At 37.8% G+C, this 18,447-nt stretch overlaps 2 protein-coding genes across 2 annotated transcripts; both read left to right on the forward strand.

Moving 5' to 3' along the window:
- Positions 1-9,410: 9,410 nt before the first annotated feature.
- Positions 9,411-12,482, forward strand: LOC134653719 (brachyurin-like). Its single transcript, XM_063509113.1, has 5 exons — positions 9,411-9,634; positions 9,854-10,121; positions 10,581-10,676; positions 11,282-11,475; positions 12,378-12,482. Exons 1-5 carry the CDS (start codon positions 9,425-9,427, stop codon positions 12,480-12,482), a joined length of 873 nt encoding a protein of 290 aa, XP_063365183.1. The 5' UTR covers positions 9,411-9,424.
- A 1,143-nt stretch (positions 12,483-13,625) lies between these two features.
- Positions 13,626-16,804, forward strand: LOC134653720 (brachyurin-like). Its single transcript, XM_063509114.1, has 5 exons — positions 13,626-13,850; positions 14,267-14,531; positions 14,931-15,026; positions 15,716-15,909; positions 16,694-16,804. The coding sequence occupies exons 1-5, from the start codon at positions 13,626-13,628 to the stop codon at positions 16,802-16,804; spliced, it is 891 nt and encodes a 296-aa protein (XP_063365184.1).
- The last annotated feature ends 1,643 nt before the right edge of the window (positions 16,805-18,447 follow it).

The raw sequence follows: 18,447 nt of genomic DNA on the forward strand, positions 1-18,447 counted from the left end.
TCAAGATCATTTTGATGATATATTGCGTTTTGAAATTGGTGCCAAAGAAACAGCATCTGAAGCAGCTATGCGTTTGTGGAATTTGATTGATCGCATCCCCAAATTAGAAATGCTTGAAGAAATAACAACTGGCTTCGTGATATCGGTGTTATGTCAAAAAGATAACCTCATACGTCGTGAATTAAATGCTCATACGATCACAACCAGAGCCCAACTTTTTAGAATACTCGGTGGAATATCTCTAAAGCGACGGTATGAAGGAACTGATAAGCTGGAACCAGAAATAAAACGCCCTCGCACTGCCAATGATAAATTTATTGGTAAATGTCATTATTGTGGCCTAGCAGGGCATCGACAAGCTGATTGTAGGAAACGACGACAAGAAGACTCCGCGCCTGGAACATCTACGTCACAGGATTCTTCGAAATTGACGCGTCCGGTTGATAAAGCACCTGCTGTATCCTGTTACACATGCGGCAAACCTGGGCACTTAGCTCCTGCGTGTCCAGACAGAAGCAACAGTAAAGCGGCTGTGGTCAAGACTGTCAACCTGTGTGAGTATCGATCCTCGAGGGCAACCTTGGATACATCTTCCGGTGAGCGTGTCTCCTTTTTATTTGATAGCGGGTCATCTTGTTGCCTTGTAAGAGAAAGCTATTGTAAGTTTTTCCCGGGTACTGCGAGCGATGATCTAGTGTATCTTAGCGGTATAGGAGAAGATGATGTAAGATGTACATCCCAGATCCTTAGTAAGGTTGTAATTGGTAAAGTTGCTGCGACATTGTTATTTCATGTCGTGCCTGATAACGTTTTATCAATGCCGGCTATAATTGGCAGGGATATTTTAAAGCAAGGAATTAGCGTTTATATGGACGATGATAGTTTAGTATTTAACTACCAAAAAAGGGCAAACGTATGTGATATATCTACCAAAAAGGCAATTACAGATGTCGATACTGATTTACAAGGGGAAGATAAAGAGGCTCTTCTGAAAGTGCTTAATAAATATGCTGACCATTTTACTGATGGTGTACCTACTAATCGTGTCAAAACGGGAGAGCTCAAAATAGACTTAATTGATGAGAGCAAAATTGTAAAACGGTGTCCTTATAGATTAGCACCAATTGAAAAGCAAATAGTTAGGGAAAAAGTTGAGCAGCTTTTAGAATCTGGGGTGATTAGGGAAAGCACTTCACCTTTTGCTAGCCCAATACTACTAGTGAAGAAAAAGGACGATTCAGATAGGCTTTGTGTAGATTATCGCGGACTCAATGCCAACACACGTCCGGAACATTACCCGCTGCCTCGTATTGAGGAACAAATTGACCATCTCTCAGGTTCCAAGTATTTCTCGTCCTTGGACATGGCATCAGGATTCCACCAAATTCCAATTCATCCTGAATCTATAGAAAAAACGGCCTTCGTAACACCTGAGGGCCAATATGAATACCTTGCTATGCCTTTCGGGTTGCGCAATGCACCTTCTGTGTTTCAGAGGTGTATTACGAAGGCATTGCAACACCTTAAGGACAGGCCTCTGATATACATGGACGACGTTCTGTGTCACTCAACTTCTGTAACCGAGGGATTACAGCGTCTTGACGATGTTTTAGCAGCGCTCTCTCAGGCTGGGTTTTCATTTAACTTGCGAAAATGTCACTTTATGAAACAAAACGTTGATTACCTAGGTTATTCCATACAATCTGGGGAAGTCAGACCGAACGCTCGAAAAATAAAAGCTCTGATAGACTCCCCCCAACCCAAAACGGCAACCCAGGTGAGACAGTTCTTGGGTCTTGCCTCTTACTTCCGCAAGTTCATTCCAAACTTCTCTCAGTTGGCCGGTCCACTGTACCCTTTAACAAAATTGAAAGGACCTATTCAATGGACCTCACAACACGAAAAGATTCGTAATTCGATTGTTAGTATTTTAACATCTGAGCCGGTTTTGACAATTTTCAACCCTGATTTGCCTGTGGAACTCCACACTGATGCGAGTTCTGAGGGTTACGGCGCGATCCTTATTCAAAAGAAGGATAATTTACCTCACGTTGTAGAGTATTTTAGCAGACGTACGTCCGAAGTTGAATCGCGGTATCATTCGTACGAGCTAGAAACTCTTGCTGTAGTACGCGCAGTAGAACACTTCCGCCATTATCTCTATGGTCGCCGGTTTCAGGTTTATACTGACTGCAATTCCCTTAAAGCATCAAAATCTAAGGTCGACCTTACGCCACGTGTTCATCGCTGGTGGGCTTATTTACAGTCGTACGACTTTGATATCATTTACCGTGAAGGCCGTGGAATGGAGCATGCCGATTACTTCTCTCGAAACTTGACACCCTTAGTAGATCCTTCGAGTTGTGCTAAAGCAGAAACTAAATCGGTTCAATTTGTCGAACTTCACCAGGGTTGGTTATCAGTCGAGCAGAAACGGGACAGTGAAGTTCAGGATTTGATCACTAAATTCAATAACGATCAGCTACCTGAAACTGTAGCACATACATATGACGTCCGGGATGGAATACTGTACAGAAAAGTAGTGCGAAATAAAATCGTCTCGTGGTTGCCAGTAGTTCCACGTTCCCTGATTTGGACACTGATAAATCATATTCACAATGAAATACAACATTTAGGAAAAGATAAGACTCTAGACAAATTATATGAACAGTATTGGTTCCCCCAAATGTCAAAATGCGTACGCAAATTTATTGACTCTTGTATAGTTTGCAAGTCATCAAAAGGTATTTCCGGTGCTCAACCTATTCAACTACATCCGATACCAAAAATCCCGGTGCCTTGGCACACTGTTCATGTGGACTTTACTGGAAAGTTGAGTGGGAAGAGTGATCGGAGGGAATACTGTTCGGTTATAATTGACGCGTTTACTAAGTACGTGCTTCTTGAGCACACTACATCCCTCGATGCAAATAGTGCTGTCAAAGCACTTGAAAAGGCTGTTTCCCTTTTTGGGGCCCCGAAACGGCTGATAGCAGATCAAGGCAGTTGTTATGTTAGCTCAGAATTTAAAACCTATTGTTCTAAGAACAATATTGAACTTCACTTTATTGCGACGGGATCCAGTAGGGCTAATGGTCAGGTCGAGCGTGTGATGCGAACCATAAAGAGCTTGCTGACAATTATAGAAAACGATGCAAATAAAACCTGGCGTGACGAATTAGGGAATGTACAGCTCGCGATAAATAGCACTAGGTCTGCTGTAACTAAATATACCCCCACGGAACTGATGTTCGGAATTCAGGCTCAATCATTAGGAATATCGAGTATAGATCCTGTTCCAACAAATTCTCACACACGGTTAGACCTTAATGTTATCAGAGAGGATGCTTTAAATAATATCAACAGAGCTGCGACATCAGAAATCGAACGTTTTAATCGCGGCCGTGCGATCATCAGACCGTTTTCTAAAGGAGAGTACGTGTTTATAAAAAGTAGTGAACGCAGTCAAACAAAACTAGCTAGAAAATTCAAGGGTCCGTATATTATAACCGCAGTCCTTGATAATGACAGGTATGAGCTAAAAAGCTTAAATAATCCCCATCGTATATTTAAATATGCTCATGAAAATTTACGCGCGGTACCTCCAGGGCACGAAGGTTTACTTGAGATTTCAACTAGTTTATTAAATGAAGAGGAGACCGTGACGGCGCCAATAAATGTCGAAGATAGTTTAGAATTAGGCGGTAATGATGAAATATCTAGAAATAGTTGTGACACTTTAACTGCATGTTCAGACACCATATCTGTAAGTCAATCTGAAACAGTTACTGCAGGTTCCGATACCGATAGTGTATGTTCCGATCCTGAGACGATGGAAGTACAGTGCGAAGTTGAAGTTCATGCTGAACAAGATACTTCGTAGTTTTAGCTATTATTTGATTATTTATATGTAATTTGTTTGTTATAATGGTGCTGTAAAGTTGGTCGAAAGGACAGTGCTTTCGACGCCAGAGTCTGGTTAGCGATGCACTCGTCCGGTCCAGACTTTTAGAAGTGATGGTTGCTAGAGAGTGTCGTCCGGGCCAAAGGGTCTTTGGTTGAAGGGATGCACTTCTCTATTTGCATATGTTGCTTGTGCGTTGATTGGTCGAAGGGACAGTGTAGTCCGGTTCAGGCCCTACTTTTCAATAAGTTATCGCTGATCGAAGGGACACACTCGTCCGGTCCAAATCAACTATGTAGAGAATAACGATAAAAAAAAGAGGAAAAATTATATTGAATGTAAGCTGATTACTATGTTTGCTTAATTAAGCTTGTCAGGTTGGACGAGCGGATAGATGGGTCTGTTGTTGGTTTGTTGCAGGACCACTCGCAGACAGAATAACGCCCGAGGACGGTCGACAGTCAGTTTGGCCGTGACGGCGCTTAGCAGTAGCGCCATCTACCCAAATAAGATTGAACCTACTCCGTTAAACATAGTGGATTTGCTAGCTGATTGCCGTGAGGTAACGGCGCACAACAGTGGCGCCATCTATCCGATCAAGAGCGAACTTGCTCGCCTGCCGTAGTGGTTCGCTCTAGCGAAGCGTCGTATCGATGGTAGCGGGGCGATCGTTATGACGTAACACTAATCAAGTAAAAAATAATAAGAAAAACCTAACGGTCGCCCGCGCACCACGTCCTCGACGAATCGCTAATTGTTGCATTGTACGTCCTAATTTACTTAAGTTCTTAGTAGTTCTTACCTGAATTGATAACGAGTGTGAATATTGTGGATATCTGGTGATTTATTGGTTGTTATCCTGTAAATTAAAATGTTAGTTGATCACATAGTGTTTTAATCACGCTCATAGCCCAAACACCCACGATGTCTACCCAAGACAAGGCCACTCCTGCACCTACATATTCTAGTTAGAAATGTCATGTTTACCAATTGCTGTTTGTAAATTATACTTCATCGGCATGTAGAGTCTGTGCGGAAACTGCGGAAAGAGAAGAGTCGTGGAATGTATTGGGCCCCGTACATTCCACGACTCTTCTCTTTCCGCAAACTGGATTAACGACTTTACACTCGCTTCTCTATGGACGTGTCCGTTCTATGTCTATAGCACACACTACATGTTAGCAAACAGTACGATGTCCACCTGAAAAAGGTGTTATATTCATAATAGAAGAGCTCTTGTCACTTTTACGTTTAGGTACTATTATTCTAAGGAGTACATTATGTTATTTGTATGTTTAACTTTAAACTGAATATGGAGTAAATGATTTACCCGTTGAATTAATGACACTTGTAAATTAGGATTATATTTGATACCTTGAGACACATAATGAAACACTTCTTGAATATGTACTTATTGTGTACGTATTGTTTTATAATCTAGATCAATTAAAAATGAAAACTAACACTACTACACAACTAACTAAACTAACTAAAAAATCCAATCAAAGAAGAAATAGTCGGGGGCAAAAATCTACATAATCTGACCGGGCTAAACATTTGGAAAAGTGACTTCAACTGTCTGTGTTTAGGTACCTATATGTATATGACATCGCCATGCAAGACAATTACATCGTGGCAGCATTCGTAAATCCGTAAATTTTATATACCTACTTATTATACGTTTAAAAATTGCAATACTGTTTGCACAAAGGTGTCCTGTCCTAGCCCCCACGCCCGCATGGCTTATGCGACACCGCGCCCGGTGCCATTTTATTATCTCCACCTATTTCTTTTGAAAAAACAAAGGGAACCATGAATCTAGATTACTAATATTAAACTGGATTGGGCATGAGTGGTGGGGATAATATTTCAGTAGGAGTAGCAGCGAAAGCGCTATTATTGTTTGTCCTTGTCACAGTCTCACATTTTTTTATTCCCCACCATAAATTAGTATGGATTATGGTGGGCAACAAATAAATTCGACCAATTATAGCGTCGCATTGCGTATGTTTTGTCCCTCACGGAGGCACGCGTAGACCACTTCTATAGGATGCTACCTTCTATGAAGGGAACACTCGTCTGTTTTCAAATTTTACACTCTCGTGCACCCGGCTTATAATGCGAAAAGAATTCGCAATTAATATAAAAAAGCGTTGTCATATTTTTCCCCTTCTGTGCGGACGTTTTTGTAATACCATTTACGTGTAAGTGTAACCTATGACGCTCTTTTTTTCTCGTGGCGCTTTTACGTTTGTGTTTTGTTTTTACCAAGTAAATTGTAATTTTATAACAGCATCGTGGCTGTATGTTTGGAATTTTGATATTAAGTCTGTGCGGAAAGAGAAGAGTCGTGGAATGTATGGGGCCCAATAAATTTCACGACTCTTCTCTTTCCGCACAGACTCTAATATCATATTCGTGAAGCGTAACATGAGCTTTACAGAATATCTAGTTCAAAAAAATAGGTAAATCTAGTGATATTTTTCAAAGGTAGGTTTTCTGTAAATGTTGGCCAGAAATGAGTGTCACTATTCTAGCGCTATTATGTTGTCAGTTTGAATTATTACTATTACTTACCTGAATAAATAATTAATTTAAAAAAATATTATAGGACATTACTACACAAATTTACTAAGTCCCACGACTCCTACCCCCACCGTAAGCTTAAAAAGGCTTGTGTTGTGGGTACTTGGACAACGATAATATATAATAAATAGTTAAATACTACGGCGTTATTCATAAACGTCTGCTAAGTTAATCAGCTGATGATCGTCGTTTCTCCCTCTATATGGCATAACGACAGATAGGGACAAACGACGATCATCAACTGATTAAGTTAGCAGCCGTTTATGAATAACGCCATAAAAATCACCACAATCACCCATGTCTCAGGAACAAATGTCCGTGCTCACGCTCATCACACGAATAAATGCCCTTACAGGATTTGAACCCGGGTCCATCGGCTACATAAGCAGGGTCACTACACTCACTAGCAAAATACTAGGCCAGAGAGGCCACAGGCCTAATAAAGTCTACAAAACTGAAACAATATTCCGAAGTTAAAAACTGTTATTTTAGAGCTAAGTGAGTTAGTGAATAGTGCACACAAAGAATCAAAGGGTTCATTAAAGTGGCGGTTAGATGAAGTTGCGGGCACGATATGAATACAGTCGGGATTAAAGTTTCAACTCGCTGCAGATTACCTAGTATAAAATTCTATTACAATAATAATTACTGCGAACGAACTCGCGGTGAGAGTTGGATATTGTTTATCTAAAATTTGGCTTTGTAAGAGAACTACGTGCATACTTAGTATTAATTGTATTAATAATAAATGATGTCAGTACTAGTTTGGTATCGTCATTACCCGTGTTGGTCGTTCATAACAGAGATATTGTTAAAAACACTAAAAACTAAGATAGGTATAACACAATTAATAGGTACTTACTCCTTATTGCACTCCTCAGTGATCTCACGCAGTTTTAACTTGCGAGATTCGATTGAAAAACTGAGCTAATTTTACTGCCTATATTTGGGACTTAGTCTGTACGGGGCACACATTTTTATTTGCATTAGAATTTGAGTAGATAAAATAAACATTTTTTACCATATCGTTGTAAATGATTCATAACTCAGGACCTGAGGGTCGAACGGCAACATCGAAAAATCAAAAAACTTTATCTGCCTTTCTGCCGGTCGAATACCTACGCAAGAGCGATGGAGAGGCAGATAACGATTTTCAATTGTTTGATGTTGGCGGTAGGCCCTCAGTACCTGTAAAAACGAGGTTACGTCCCGATTCCACCGCAGATGAAGGGATGTGTACTTTTGACACTTCTGTGAATGTGCGGTGCAAAGTGCACTAGCCCAGGAAGTATTCCAACCGCTTTCCTAGCGCAAGAAAGTACTCGCGTTAAGTTGACTGCACCTGTTGTAGCGTTAGCGGTTCTCTATTGTTTTCCATAAAGTTTTAAGTCATAATTATCGTTTGTCCGCATTTTCGTCAGTCATAATTTGGTTTTTCTCAGAAACGCGTAACTTTTCGGGATTGCCGTAAAACAAACCTAACCTATCTATAGGCGAACTTTACGAAACTCCTGAAAAGTTAACGGTTCCAGAATTATAACTAATAATCTGACAATTATTACATTATGACTTTCAATAATTATGTCAAACAAAGGGATCCGAGCGTTAGCGCGTGCAGCATGCAATTTAGCGCTGTTTAATATACTCGGACGATGTAGCAGTAATAACATACTGCTGCTTTTTGCGATCTAAATATCTCCTTTAGGCGATCTACCGTGGCCGTGGTGTGTATAATCTTTATGCATTTACGTAGAGACGGACCAAGCTAATGCTAGGAATGCTCTGCTGGCTTTTGCAATGACAAAGTATGGCAATGTCATAATTATTGATGTAATTTTTATGAAAATATGACGTTTATAATAACAATAATGAAATATAAACGCTGTATTTATGTTTCATACCGCTGCGGCAACTCAAGTCGCTACCGGTCAAAGGACCAGCCAGCAATCAGGTTAGTTAGTTCCTACCAATCACACGCGGAAATATATTTACCAGGCCCTAATTAGCGGGCAGTAGCGGTAGGGGCATAATATACATAATTACATTCCCTGCTGTCGGTCATGCCTGGCGATCTGCGGTAGAATTTTGAGTAACATGCTGCCGGGGGCATGGGCATAATATAATTATTGCTCAAACCCATACTTGTTCGTAAGTGTGAATAGGTAAGCGCTGGGAAGTCCAAGTCTGGAAATAGGTCGCGAGATACTTGATGTAGGGGATGGCGCGAACATCCTGTGTTTACTTGTTTAGGTACAAGTTTAGTTATAATGAAAGTTTTGTTTTGTTAGATTTTTAAATGATTATGACTTACTTTTCTAAATTTCAAACTTCACCGTTTATACTAACGTCCAGATCGTCGTTTATTTTATAAGTCTGCAAACACAGGACGTGTAAAGTGAAACCTAAGTTAATCTAGACCATGGTGTCATGGTGTGTTGTTAAATTTCTTGAGTAGGCACAAATAGGGGGTAATTAAACAACATATTAAGAAAAATTGGACAAATGTCTCACGTATAATAATAATTAGGTATACCGAAGTTCCGAAGTTACCACCTTAAGCAGAAACGAATTCGCAGAGCTGCTGGACCACCCCAGGTGTTAAGACTCTAGTCATCAGAAGTCTATAGTCATCGCAGTCAATGTAGACTAGACTATCATCAGCAAAGATGTTGTGGCCAATGATGATGACCGAAGTTCCTACTTACACATACGAAAGTTAAAATCTGCTAGTAAATAGTATAGGTACTTAACTTACGTTACAGCTAAAATATTGCGTTATTTCAATTCGATAATTTGCAATCAAATCCAATAAATCAATCAAATTGAAGCATGAAATTTCTTAATCCGAGTTAATCAATAACTCGTCTGAAAGATTAGATATAGATTACATATAAAACAAACTATTTCAATATTGAAAAACAGTTCTTCGATATAATGAAGGTGTTAACTGTATTGTTGACTTTGGCTATTGCTGCGTCATACGCAGATTCTGCTAGAGAGCTATCTGCTACAGGTTACCATGGAAAGATTGGTATTCCTTTGGCTAGGAAGATCAAACTGGCTGAAGAACAAGGACAGTTAACTTTGGAAGGTCAACGGATTGTGGGCGGTTCTATTGCTGATATCAGCCAAGTTCCTTACCAAGTAAGTCTTGCATTATCTTGCACTACTGGTCTACTTATGTTCTGAATTACTCAATGAGTTCTCTAAATGACGTCTTGGCGAAAATGGATATTTAAACTACTTTTAAATACATTTTTATTTCTATACACAACTATAAACCCGCTCGAAATATGTTAAAACGGTCTTTCTTTCTAATTGTTCTATACTGCATATTTGTGAGAGAATAAGTATTTCTTGTAGGTTGGTCTCGTCATCACAATCCTTTGGATTCTGACATCAGTCTGCGGTGGCAGCCTCATCTCCACTACCCATGTGCTTACTGCTGCCCACTGCTACCACGATGGGATCTTCACTGCCAACTCCTTCCAAACTGTCCATGGATCCAACTTGCTGTTCACCGGCGGAGTGCGGGTCAACACTAGAGATATCGAGGTCCACCCTAACTGGGATCCCCAAACGGTTTCCAATGATATTGCTATCCTTCGCATACCTGCAGTCACCCTTTCTAGTAAGTTTTCATTGTACAACTTAACGTCCCTTAAAGATTGACGATCGTGACATAGTTTTTAAGCTATTTCTCCGCTTCTATGCATCACTAATGCAAAGGCCTGCAGAGATTTATATACCTCATCTAGTAGACTTCATGTTAACCCCTTTGTCCGTCTTCTTTGTCCAGGAATAAGTTCAGTCTAGGTATTTATTATAGAAAATGTGTGGTAGCATAATGACATGAAACTTTTAATACAGCAGAATATGCAAAATAATAGACATTTGATAATAAAGGAATATGAGTTTCATGACATAAATTAACAGCTTGTGACCATTCTTCAAGTCTCAATCAGCTATTATTAATCGTTTGTTTTCATCTGTCCTTTGAACTTAAAGAAAGGGAATAAACATAAATGATCAATTAGTTCATGCTTGTATTTTTTTATGAATAGGTATATTTCGAAATTTTCAATTACAGATGTAATCCAGACGATCGCTCTGCCTTTCAACGATGCTTCAAATCTTTTTGTCGGATCTCACGCGCTTGCTTCTGGATACGGCCTTAGTTCCGATGGTATGTATTCCTATGTAAAAAAATACCGAAATCATAATGTAAGCAAATAAAAAAGCAACATAACGAAGCCAGTATGTTCAGTTCAGTATTAAAATGTGCCTCCTTTGCTCCCACTGGTTTTTTTATACCACATCGGTGGCAAACAAGCATACGGCCCGCCTGATGGTAAGCAGTCACCGAAGCCTATGGACGCCTGCAACTCCAGAGGTGTTACATGCGCGTTGCATATGAAAACTATTTCACAACCTCAAAGTATAACATGACACAACATGATAGGAGTGGTCTACTTTAAATCGACGTATAAATCAACATACGTACCACATATCATAATTTTAAAATGTTAACTAAATTTAAAATATAGAGCAAATTTTGGAGTAAGGTAGCCACGGTAATGAGTTCACAGAAACAGCTGGAATCATGTAAATCTTCATACTTAAGATAGGTACCAAGTACATTAATAAAAACTAAATAAATGAGGTATTGTTAAATTTCGGACACTGCACATTTCTTTCTTCTTTTTGTACTACTTTATACTCCACAGTTTCTTTGTTTCTGAAAACTGCCGCTACCAAAAACAATTGAAAACCGTAAATTGTCTTTTCTAGGTGGAACCATCAGCATCTTACAACGCCTAAGTGCCGTGACTCTCTCCGTGATCCCCAACAGTGTGTGTGATGAAGTCTACAGACCCTATATCACCGATACAATTATTTGCACCAGCGGCGCCGGTGGTCAAGGAACTTGCAGTGGGGATTCTGGTGGTCCTCTGGCTCTTAACATTAATGGCCTTCCAACACTGGTATACTGAATTTTACTTCAATTTCAATGTTGAATTTTTGATATGATGATATTTAATTACACAAACGGGTCTACCGCGATATATTGCGATTTTTAGCTGAAAGGTCGGAATTTAAGGTAAAAACAATGAAATTATATCGCGGTAGACTCGTTTGTGAAATTAAATATGTGTACAAAACGCGATATTTTAAAGTGTTATATTGATATAATGATGCCTGAGAGGCTCCGAAGTTTTAGCTCTAGAATAATTTGCCGTTCAGTAGTGAAACAGATGGGTTTGTTTTCTTGGGTATGAGATGAGTAAAGGTGATTCAAACTGCGGACCGATGCCAATAAAAATATGATTCGAGCCATACCTATATACCTACTCCTAGTTGATGATACACTTTGACAACGACCTTCCTAAATTGGCTCCTGAAGTACGTTTATTTTTGCTGGAACGGATATTGATCTGATTTTGCGAACAAAATGAGCCCACTGTACTGAGTTGTATTGACGTCCTAGGTTTTCTATATTTTATTTCTAATTCAATCTCGCAGGAAAACTGAGCTTTTTCTCAATAATTCAACATTTAGGTGCTGGCAGCACCTTAGTTTAATGCTATTAATTTCGATTATTCGCCAAATTCATAATTTTTTGACACATTTCGCTAAACAATAATCTGCTAAGCTGACAAGCTGAAATTTTTTAAAGCGCACTATTGGTATCCCTGTCTATTCATACTGATAATCATTGAAAGTAACAATTTAACTCTCTCAATATGTTTTATAATAGGTTTTTTTATGATACCGTTAATTTCTAAAACAATGGCTTTATTTATTAAAACAGAAAAAGAATATACATTTTTTTACATGACTTATCTAGAGTTTGCACAGTTCCTATTAACAAAGTTTTTTTTTTCAGATCGGTGTGACATCGTTCGGCTCATCTCAAGGTTGCGAAATCGGTCTGCCTGCTGGTTACGCCAGAGTTACGTCCTATGTGTCTTGGATTGCCTCCGTGAATTAACTTTTAGATTTAATGAAAATAACGAATATAAATTGTGTTTTTTTTTTTTCGTTTTAACTATTTCTAATTTCTATGATTTTATCCCTAATAATACCTATACTGCTACTTACAGTCTACCTCGTACATACTACTAACTTATTAGTACGTACCTTATTATACTACACTAAACTACACCTTTACTACTACTTATAGGTATACTTTGTCTGTAAAAAACAACGACTAGGTGCAGCTAAACGAGATAATTATTATAATCGAATAGGACGTAATAATACAAGTAAAATAGAGTAAAAAATCCATGCTAGAAAGTAGGTACTTATTTGCCATGGATAATTTACACATATTTCGTTCTTGAAACATTTGATTTTGTGTAAAACAACTCTATCTTATTGTTTATTGCCTAAATAATTGTAACATATTCTTAAAAAGCGCACTTTAATTAATTAAAATTAAGTACATGTACATACCTATCTATATTTTTGAAACTAATGGGCGGACATGAAAATTACAATTGCTTCACTTCTCAGTTCTCACTCCCCATTAGTGCAACCTAACAGTTAATTAGCTTACTGCGCATCTTGTTACACGCCATTAACAAAAAATAATCCTTATGACATCCACAACAAAATCGTTTATTCCGAAACCTGGCGACTAAGATAAGAGGTTTTGAAAAGAAAGCAGTATTACTTATCAAACGCAGAAGGTCGTAAAGACCGTGGTTTTCAGTTAAAATGTGTCGTTTATGTAATGAAGGAAGAATATTAGGCAATTAAGCTCACGTGTACGTTCTGTCGCTAAGTGCACCGCGGTTACAGGTTTGAGTGCCTTTATGGGGCACTAGAGAAGTTATCAGTTACTGCTGTAGAGGAAGTAACACATTAGTGATTGTGGTTGTTACTCATGGAACACAACGTGTTCCCATGTTCCCAGTACTTCATAGTAGTGCTCTAGATAGCCTAAAAATTTCACACGTTTTATCTCTGAAGAAGATAAGCCGTGATCATGATAAAATACTTATTCTCCTCGATCACTAAGAGTCAAACGTCTTCAATATAATTTAAATTATAAGACTGTAACAAAAAATTGTGTTCTAATATTTATTTTATCAACAAACCGTAGCATCACATTTAAGCAAAGTTGAAGAACATGTTCAGCAACATGATACTCACTTCACTGGTCATGTTAATGCCTGTGGTAACAAATTCTTTCGTGATAAATTACAAGGCATTTCCATTAAACATTGGTGTATATGATTATCATCGAAATATCGGCATACCACTGGCTGAGAAGATACAGAAGCATGAAAGTGAAATCAGCATGCAGCGGATTACTGGCGGATTAATGACAGAAATCGATGACGTGCCTTATCAGGTAAACACCATTTAGGAGTATTTAAATCCGTATCCCTAAGTGTCATAATAAAGATCTATAATTATGTTAATTGCGAAATATAATTTTTGACCAAATTAGTTTGTCCTAAGCCAAAATAATTATGCCAGGGCGAGGGCGCGTAAGAAAAAACTAGTTACGGCTAAGATAAACTAGTAGGTACTTAATATGCCTCTTAATGTTATTAAGTAATAGGGGTCCAAAATATCATGCCTAGAAGTTATTCCATCTTTCCCCAGTCCAACAGTTCTTACACCCTGGTATGCACTGTCCGTAGTTTCCGTGAATAAATCCCCAGGATACGGGCACGAGCAATTTGAAGTATTTCCGAGGTCCCTTAGAAGTGTTAACAAATAGGTAATTAAAAATGTGAACCTGTAATTAATTATTACTTTCAGGCAGGTCTCATCATCTCAGTCCTCAACAATCTTTCTATCTGTGGTGGCTCCATAATTTCCGCCACTACAGTCCTCACGGCTGCCCACTGCTATGCTGACGGCAGTGCAACAGCTGAAGCCATACTGGTTGTCCTGGGCTCCAACCAACTGTTTTTTGGAGGCACAAGAATAGATGCAGTAGACGTGGTAGCGCATGCTGGATTCAATCCCGTAACGGCAGAAAATGATATCGCCGTTATACGAGTGCCAAGTGTCGTATTTTCTTGTAAGTCTGTTATTTCTCAAAGAGTACTGAATCAACTATGTATTTAAAACATAAAATTTGAAGAATTTTGAACTAACTTTAAAATTTCAATCATAAAATCACACGACATGCGAGTTTAGTTATATTCTGATAACTTTGTTGTAGGAAAAATATTTATCGTTATTTAACTTACACTTACTTATTTATTTTGTTATTTAATCTCCGTTTTATTAATAAATATAAGTGTTGATCCAAATGAATATTTTTGAAAAGAATATGTAACAAAATGTAAAATTGCGCATATTATATCAAAATATGGTAGGTGTCGCTAGTTCTACAGTTCTCCTAAAATTAAGTAAAATATGTTTATGTAGTAATAAAATGAATACTAAAAGTTTGCTCTTACTTTAAAATTTCCAGCGCAGATCCAACCGGTTGCCCTTCCTTCGGGCGAAGTAAATATGGATTTCACTGGATACCAGGCACTCGCCTCCGGCTACGGGATGACAAGCGACGGTTAGTAATTTATTTTACGGAAACTCTTCGACATCTCAGGCAATTAAATATTAATAGTTAAAGTTCAGCTGTTAACCAATTTTCTGCTACAGGAGATAACTATTTTGAACTGAGTTTTTTAGGAAAATAATGTTGCTAGACTATTTCAAACGATGTACTTACAGTCAACACAACGAATCCTTGTACTACCAAAAATTTTAAACAAGTCGTAAAATATTTATTTCTGCTTAATAAATATTATTACGTGACCCATGACGATTTAATATTGTAATATAAAGATCGTATTGGCAATTTAGCGGCATTTCTTAGAGTTCTTAGACTAATAAAAAAGGTGAATCGGGAATCATGCATAACATTCAATCAGGAAGTAGTTACCACAGCATACCATTCAATTTTACTTTTCATGGTAATGGGGACTCGTTCTCTATAAAAGGACTTCGTGATTAGGCACTTTGAAAAAAACTCGTATATCGTCGTAAATAAAAAGAAAAATGTAGTTAGGTACTATGTATGGGATGCATACAGGGTTTACAAAGTTACTGCGTACAACTTAGAGGAGCAGTGTGAGAGATTTTTTCAAAGTAGTGACGACTTGTCTTTAATATAAGGTTTAAATTGATAGGTAATGTGTGACACCTAAGTTCAGAAATGGCACATCAAACTTAATTGAGTTACAATTTCCATTTCAGATGAGGACATAGAGTTACTCCAAACTGTTAGTTCAGTGACAGTTCCTGTGATCAGTAACACAGAATGTGCAGAAGTATACGGAGGTTTCATCCTAAGCCAGCACATCTGCACGAGCGGTGTGGGTGCCAAGGGTACATGTGGTGGAGACTCTGGGGGCCCGTTGGTAGTAGACCTCGACTCCAGGACCGTTTTGGTGAGTCGGCATTCCACTGAAATAGCCGGCTGTCTTGTATTTTCAAAATTTTCACAACACATCATTTGAAAAATAAGTCTTAGTAATATACTTAAAAGACAACAATTGAAAAGAATTTAATGATAAAAGTTGTGCCTACTGGCAGTTTTATCGTAACTTCAACCGTTTTAAAACCTTCAACGAGTTGACAAGTAGTTTCTACTTAAAACAAATTGTACCTGCTTTTGCATCAGCTACTTGCATCATGCAGCTACTTGTTTCATGATTCCAACCGGACGGGGTTGTACTTTGAGCTAAGAACCCGGACCATGATAACTTTAATAACATTTGATAACTTGCTTTAAATTCGACGGTAAGTATATTGCACATTTAGGTAAATAATTATGTAGATGATTAATATGATTATTGATTATGGTAGCTGCCATACGCGTCACGTCATTAACATAGTGGTGGAATGATCTTCTGGTACTTACTAAATAATTAGGTTATTGAATGATTCAATAGCCTTCGCAAACTGGCGAACAAGTAGGCTGGTAGGTAAATGCGTAAGTGCCATAACATATAACATAAATTTTTTGTATTTTTTCGTAAGAATTATTTTTAGGACTATAAAATAGCAATCAGATCGTTAAAGAGTTAAACAATTGAGATGTTGTAAACGTTGTAGACGTTAACTCGTACAAAAAATGAGTATGAATACAGAATACAGATCTTTATTGGTAAAAGCAGATTTTACAGGTCACAAAACGTATGGTAGGTATGTACCTAATTTTTCTGTTTGCAGATTGGCATAACGTCTTTCGGAGCCGAGTTCTGCACGTTATCATATGCGTCCGCCTATGTCCGAGTAACCGAGTTCTTGGATTGGATATCAACACAGATTACACAGATATAATAGACTGAGGTGTTACGTATTTACAAATACTAATTAGGTATTTATAAATCTAATACCTTTAAACGAGCAATTCTTGTTTATTTATATATTTATTTATATATATATATATATTTCGGGGATCTCGGAAACGGCTCTAACGATTTCGATGAAATTTGCTATACGGGGGTTTTCGGGGGCGAAAAATCGATCTAGACTTCTGCCTATGTGCTCTATCGGTATCTATAAAATATTGCCTTCACTTGTCGACCGAATCAATCTACCAGCCATTTTCTATTTCCGCGCCTAAAAATATAACAAACAAAATTTCCTAAACTGAAATACTTAGATGTCATACTAAAGGGCCTGTTTTTAGTTAACAATATATTTATAGTAGGTAATGTAATTACTTAAAAACACAAATCAAAATATTTAATAAAAATAAATTGATTTGATCTAGTTCCTATACTTTCTCAAAGTATAATCATGCAAATAATAAAACTCCCTATAGGTACTTCTGCCTATGTGCTCTGCCTAAGATATTGCCTTCACTTGTCAACAGGAGAATCAATGGACCGACCATAAAATTCCTATTTCCGCCTAAAAATAGCTAACAATCAAGTAACAAGTTCCTAAACTTTCTTAGAGTATAATCATGCAAATTATAAAACGTACACATCCCAATTAAATTGCGTCAAACTTAGCCCCACCTCCCCTAATCGAACAAAATGCACCCGTCAGACGCTTGAAAAATGAATGAAGTTATCAAACCCGAGAAGGGAATAATTGAGAACTCGCACAATCGAGATATGATGGATCTCACACCTCTCCTGGCCCATCAAATCGCTCTTCAAAGGGTAAATCTATATTTAAGTGCCTCGAGAACTTGGTTGTAATTACATTTTTATGTTGTAAGGCCCGGGGTTGCTAATGCCCCTTACAAATACGAATATAATAGACCGCTGGGTTGAGATCTTATTCAGGCTCTGTTAAGATCTTTCTTCGTATAAATGTTTACATTTTGTTATTGGACGTGTCGTTTTGTTGGTTGAGAATAAATCTTGTAATGTGATGCGATTCTTTATTCAGATGGTATTATTTATTATTGTTGCTTTATGTATTTGTGAATACAAATTACCTAATGTTCCCATTTATCTCCTAAATTGTATCTTAGCTGATTGCGGATTTCGGTAAAGGTTTAACGTGATACACCAGCAAGGTTTTTTAAATAGGTTTTAACATACGGTTCTGTAATATTTATCATTATAAAAAGACCTTATTAAAATGACTTATATTGCATTTAAATACTTAAACACTTCTCTTGTCTGTATATGATGAGGATCCTGACGAAATTTTTAGACATCTTTTTGCTTTGCATTTTTATCGATAACGATTTTTTCAACTCAATACAGTACGACCGAGATTTGAACCCACGATTTTTGACCATCACACATATATATTAACGTTTAAAGTAAAAATTTTAATGTTTCTTATATAATTGTATAAGTGCCCAACTACCCAAGCATAATAACTTCGTATAGCTGTAATATAACACTCCCATTAGATTGATCTAAATACCTACAGATGGAACAACAATGGAGGCTAGAAAAGGTCAAAAGGCAAACTTACACGTAAACAACGACCATAATTCCAAGTAATCCAACAGT

This window comes from Cydia amplana, chromosome 13 (assembly GCF_948474715.1).
Source record: "Cydia amplana chromosome 13, ilCydAmpl1.1, whole genome shotgun sequence".
NCBI classification, from domain to species: Eukaryota; Metazoa; Arthropoda; class Insecta; order Lepidoptera; family Tortricidae; genus Cydia; species Cydia amplana.

Excerpts from the sequence above, each read along its gene's own strand:
- LOC134653719 (XM_063509113.1), top strand. The coding sequence starts at position 9,425 with ATGAAGGTGTTAACTGTATTGTTGACTTTGGCTATTGCTGCGTCATAC. Across the intron at positions 9,635-9,853 it reads TCAGCCAAGTTCCTTACCAA|GTTGGTCTCGTCATCACAAT; the intron begins GTAAGTCTTGCA and ends TATTTCTTGTAG. Across the intron at positions 10,122-10,580 it reads ACCTGCAGTCACCCTTTCTA|ATGTAATCCAGACGATCGCT; the intron begins GTAAGTTTTCAT and ends TTTCAATTACAG.
- LOC134653720 (XM_063509114.1), top strand. The coding sequence starts at position 13,626 with ATGTTCAGCAACATGATACTCACTTCACTGGTCATGTTAATGCCTGTG. Across the intron at positions 13,851-14,266 it reads TCGATGACGTGCCTTATCAG|GCAGGTCTCATCATCTCAGT; the intron begins GTAAACACCATT and ends TATTACTTTCAG. Across the intron at positions 14,532-14,930 it reads GCCAAGTGTCGTATTTTCTT|CGCAGATCCAACCGGTTGCC; the intron begins GTAAGTCTGTTA and ends TAAAATTTCCAG.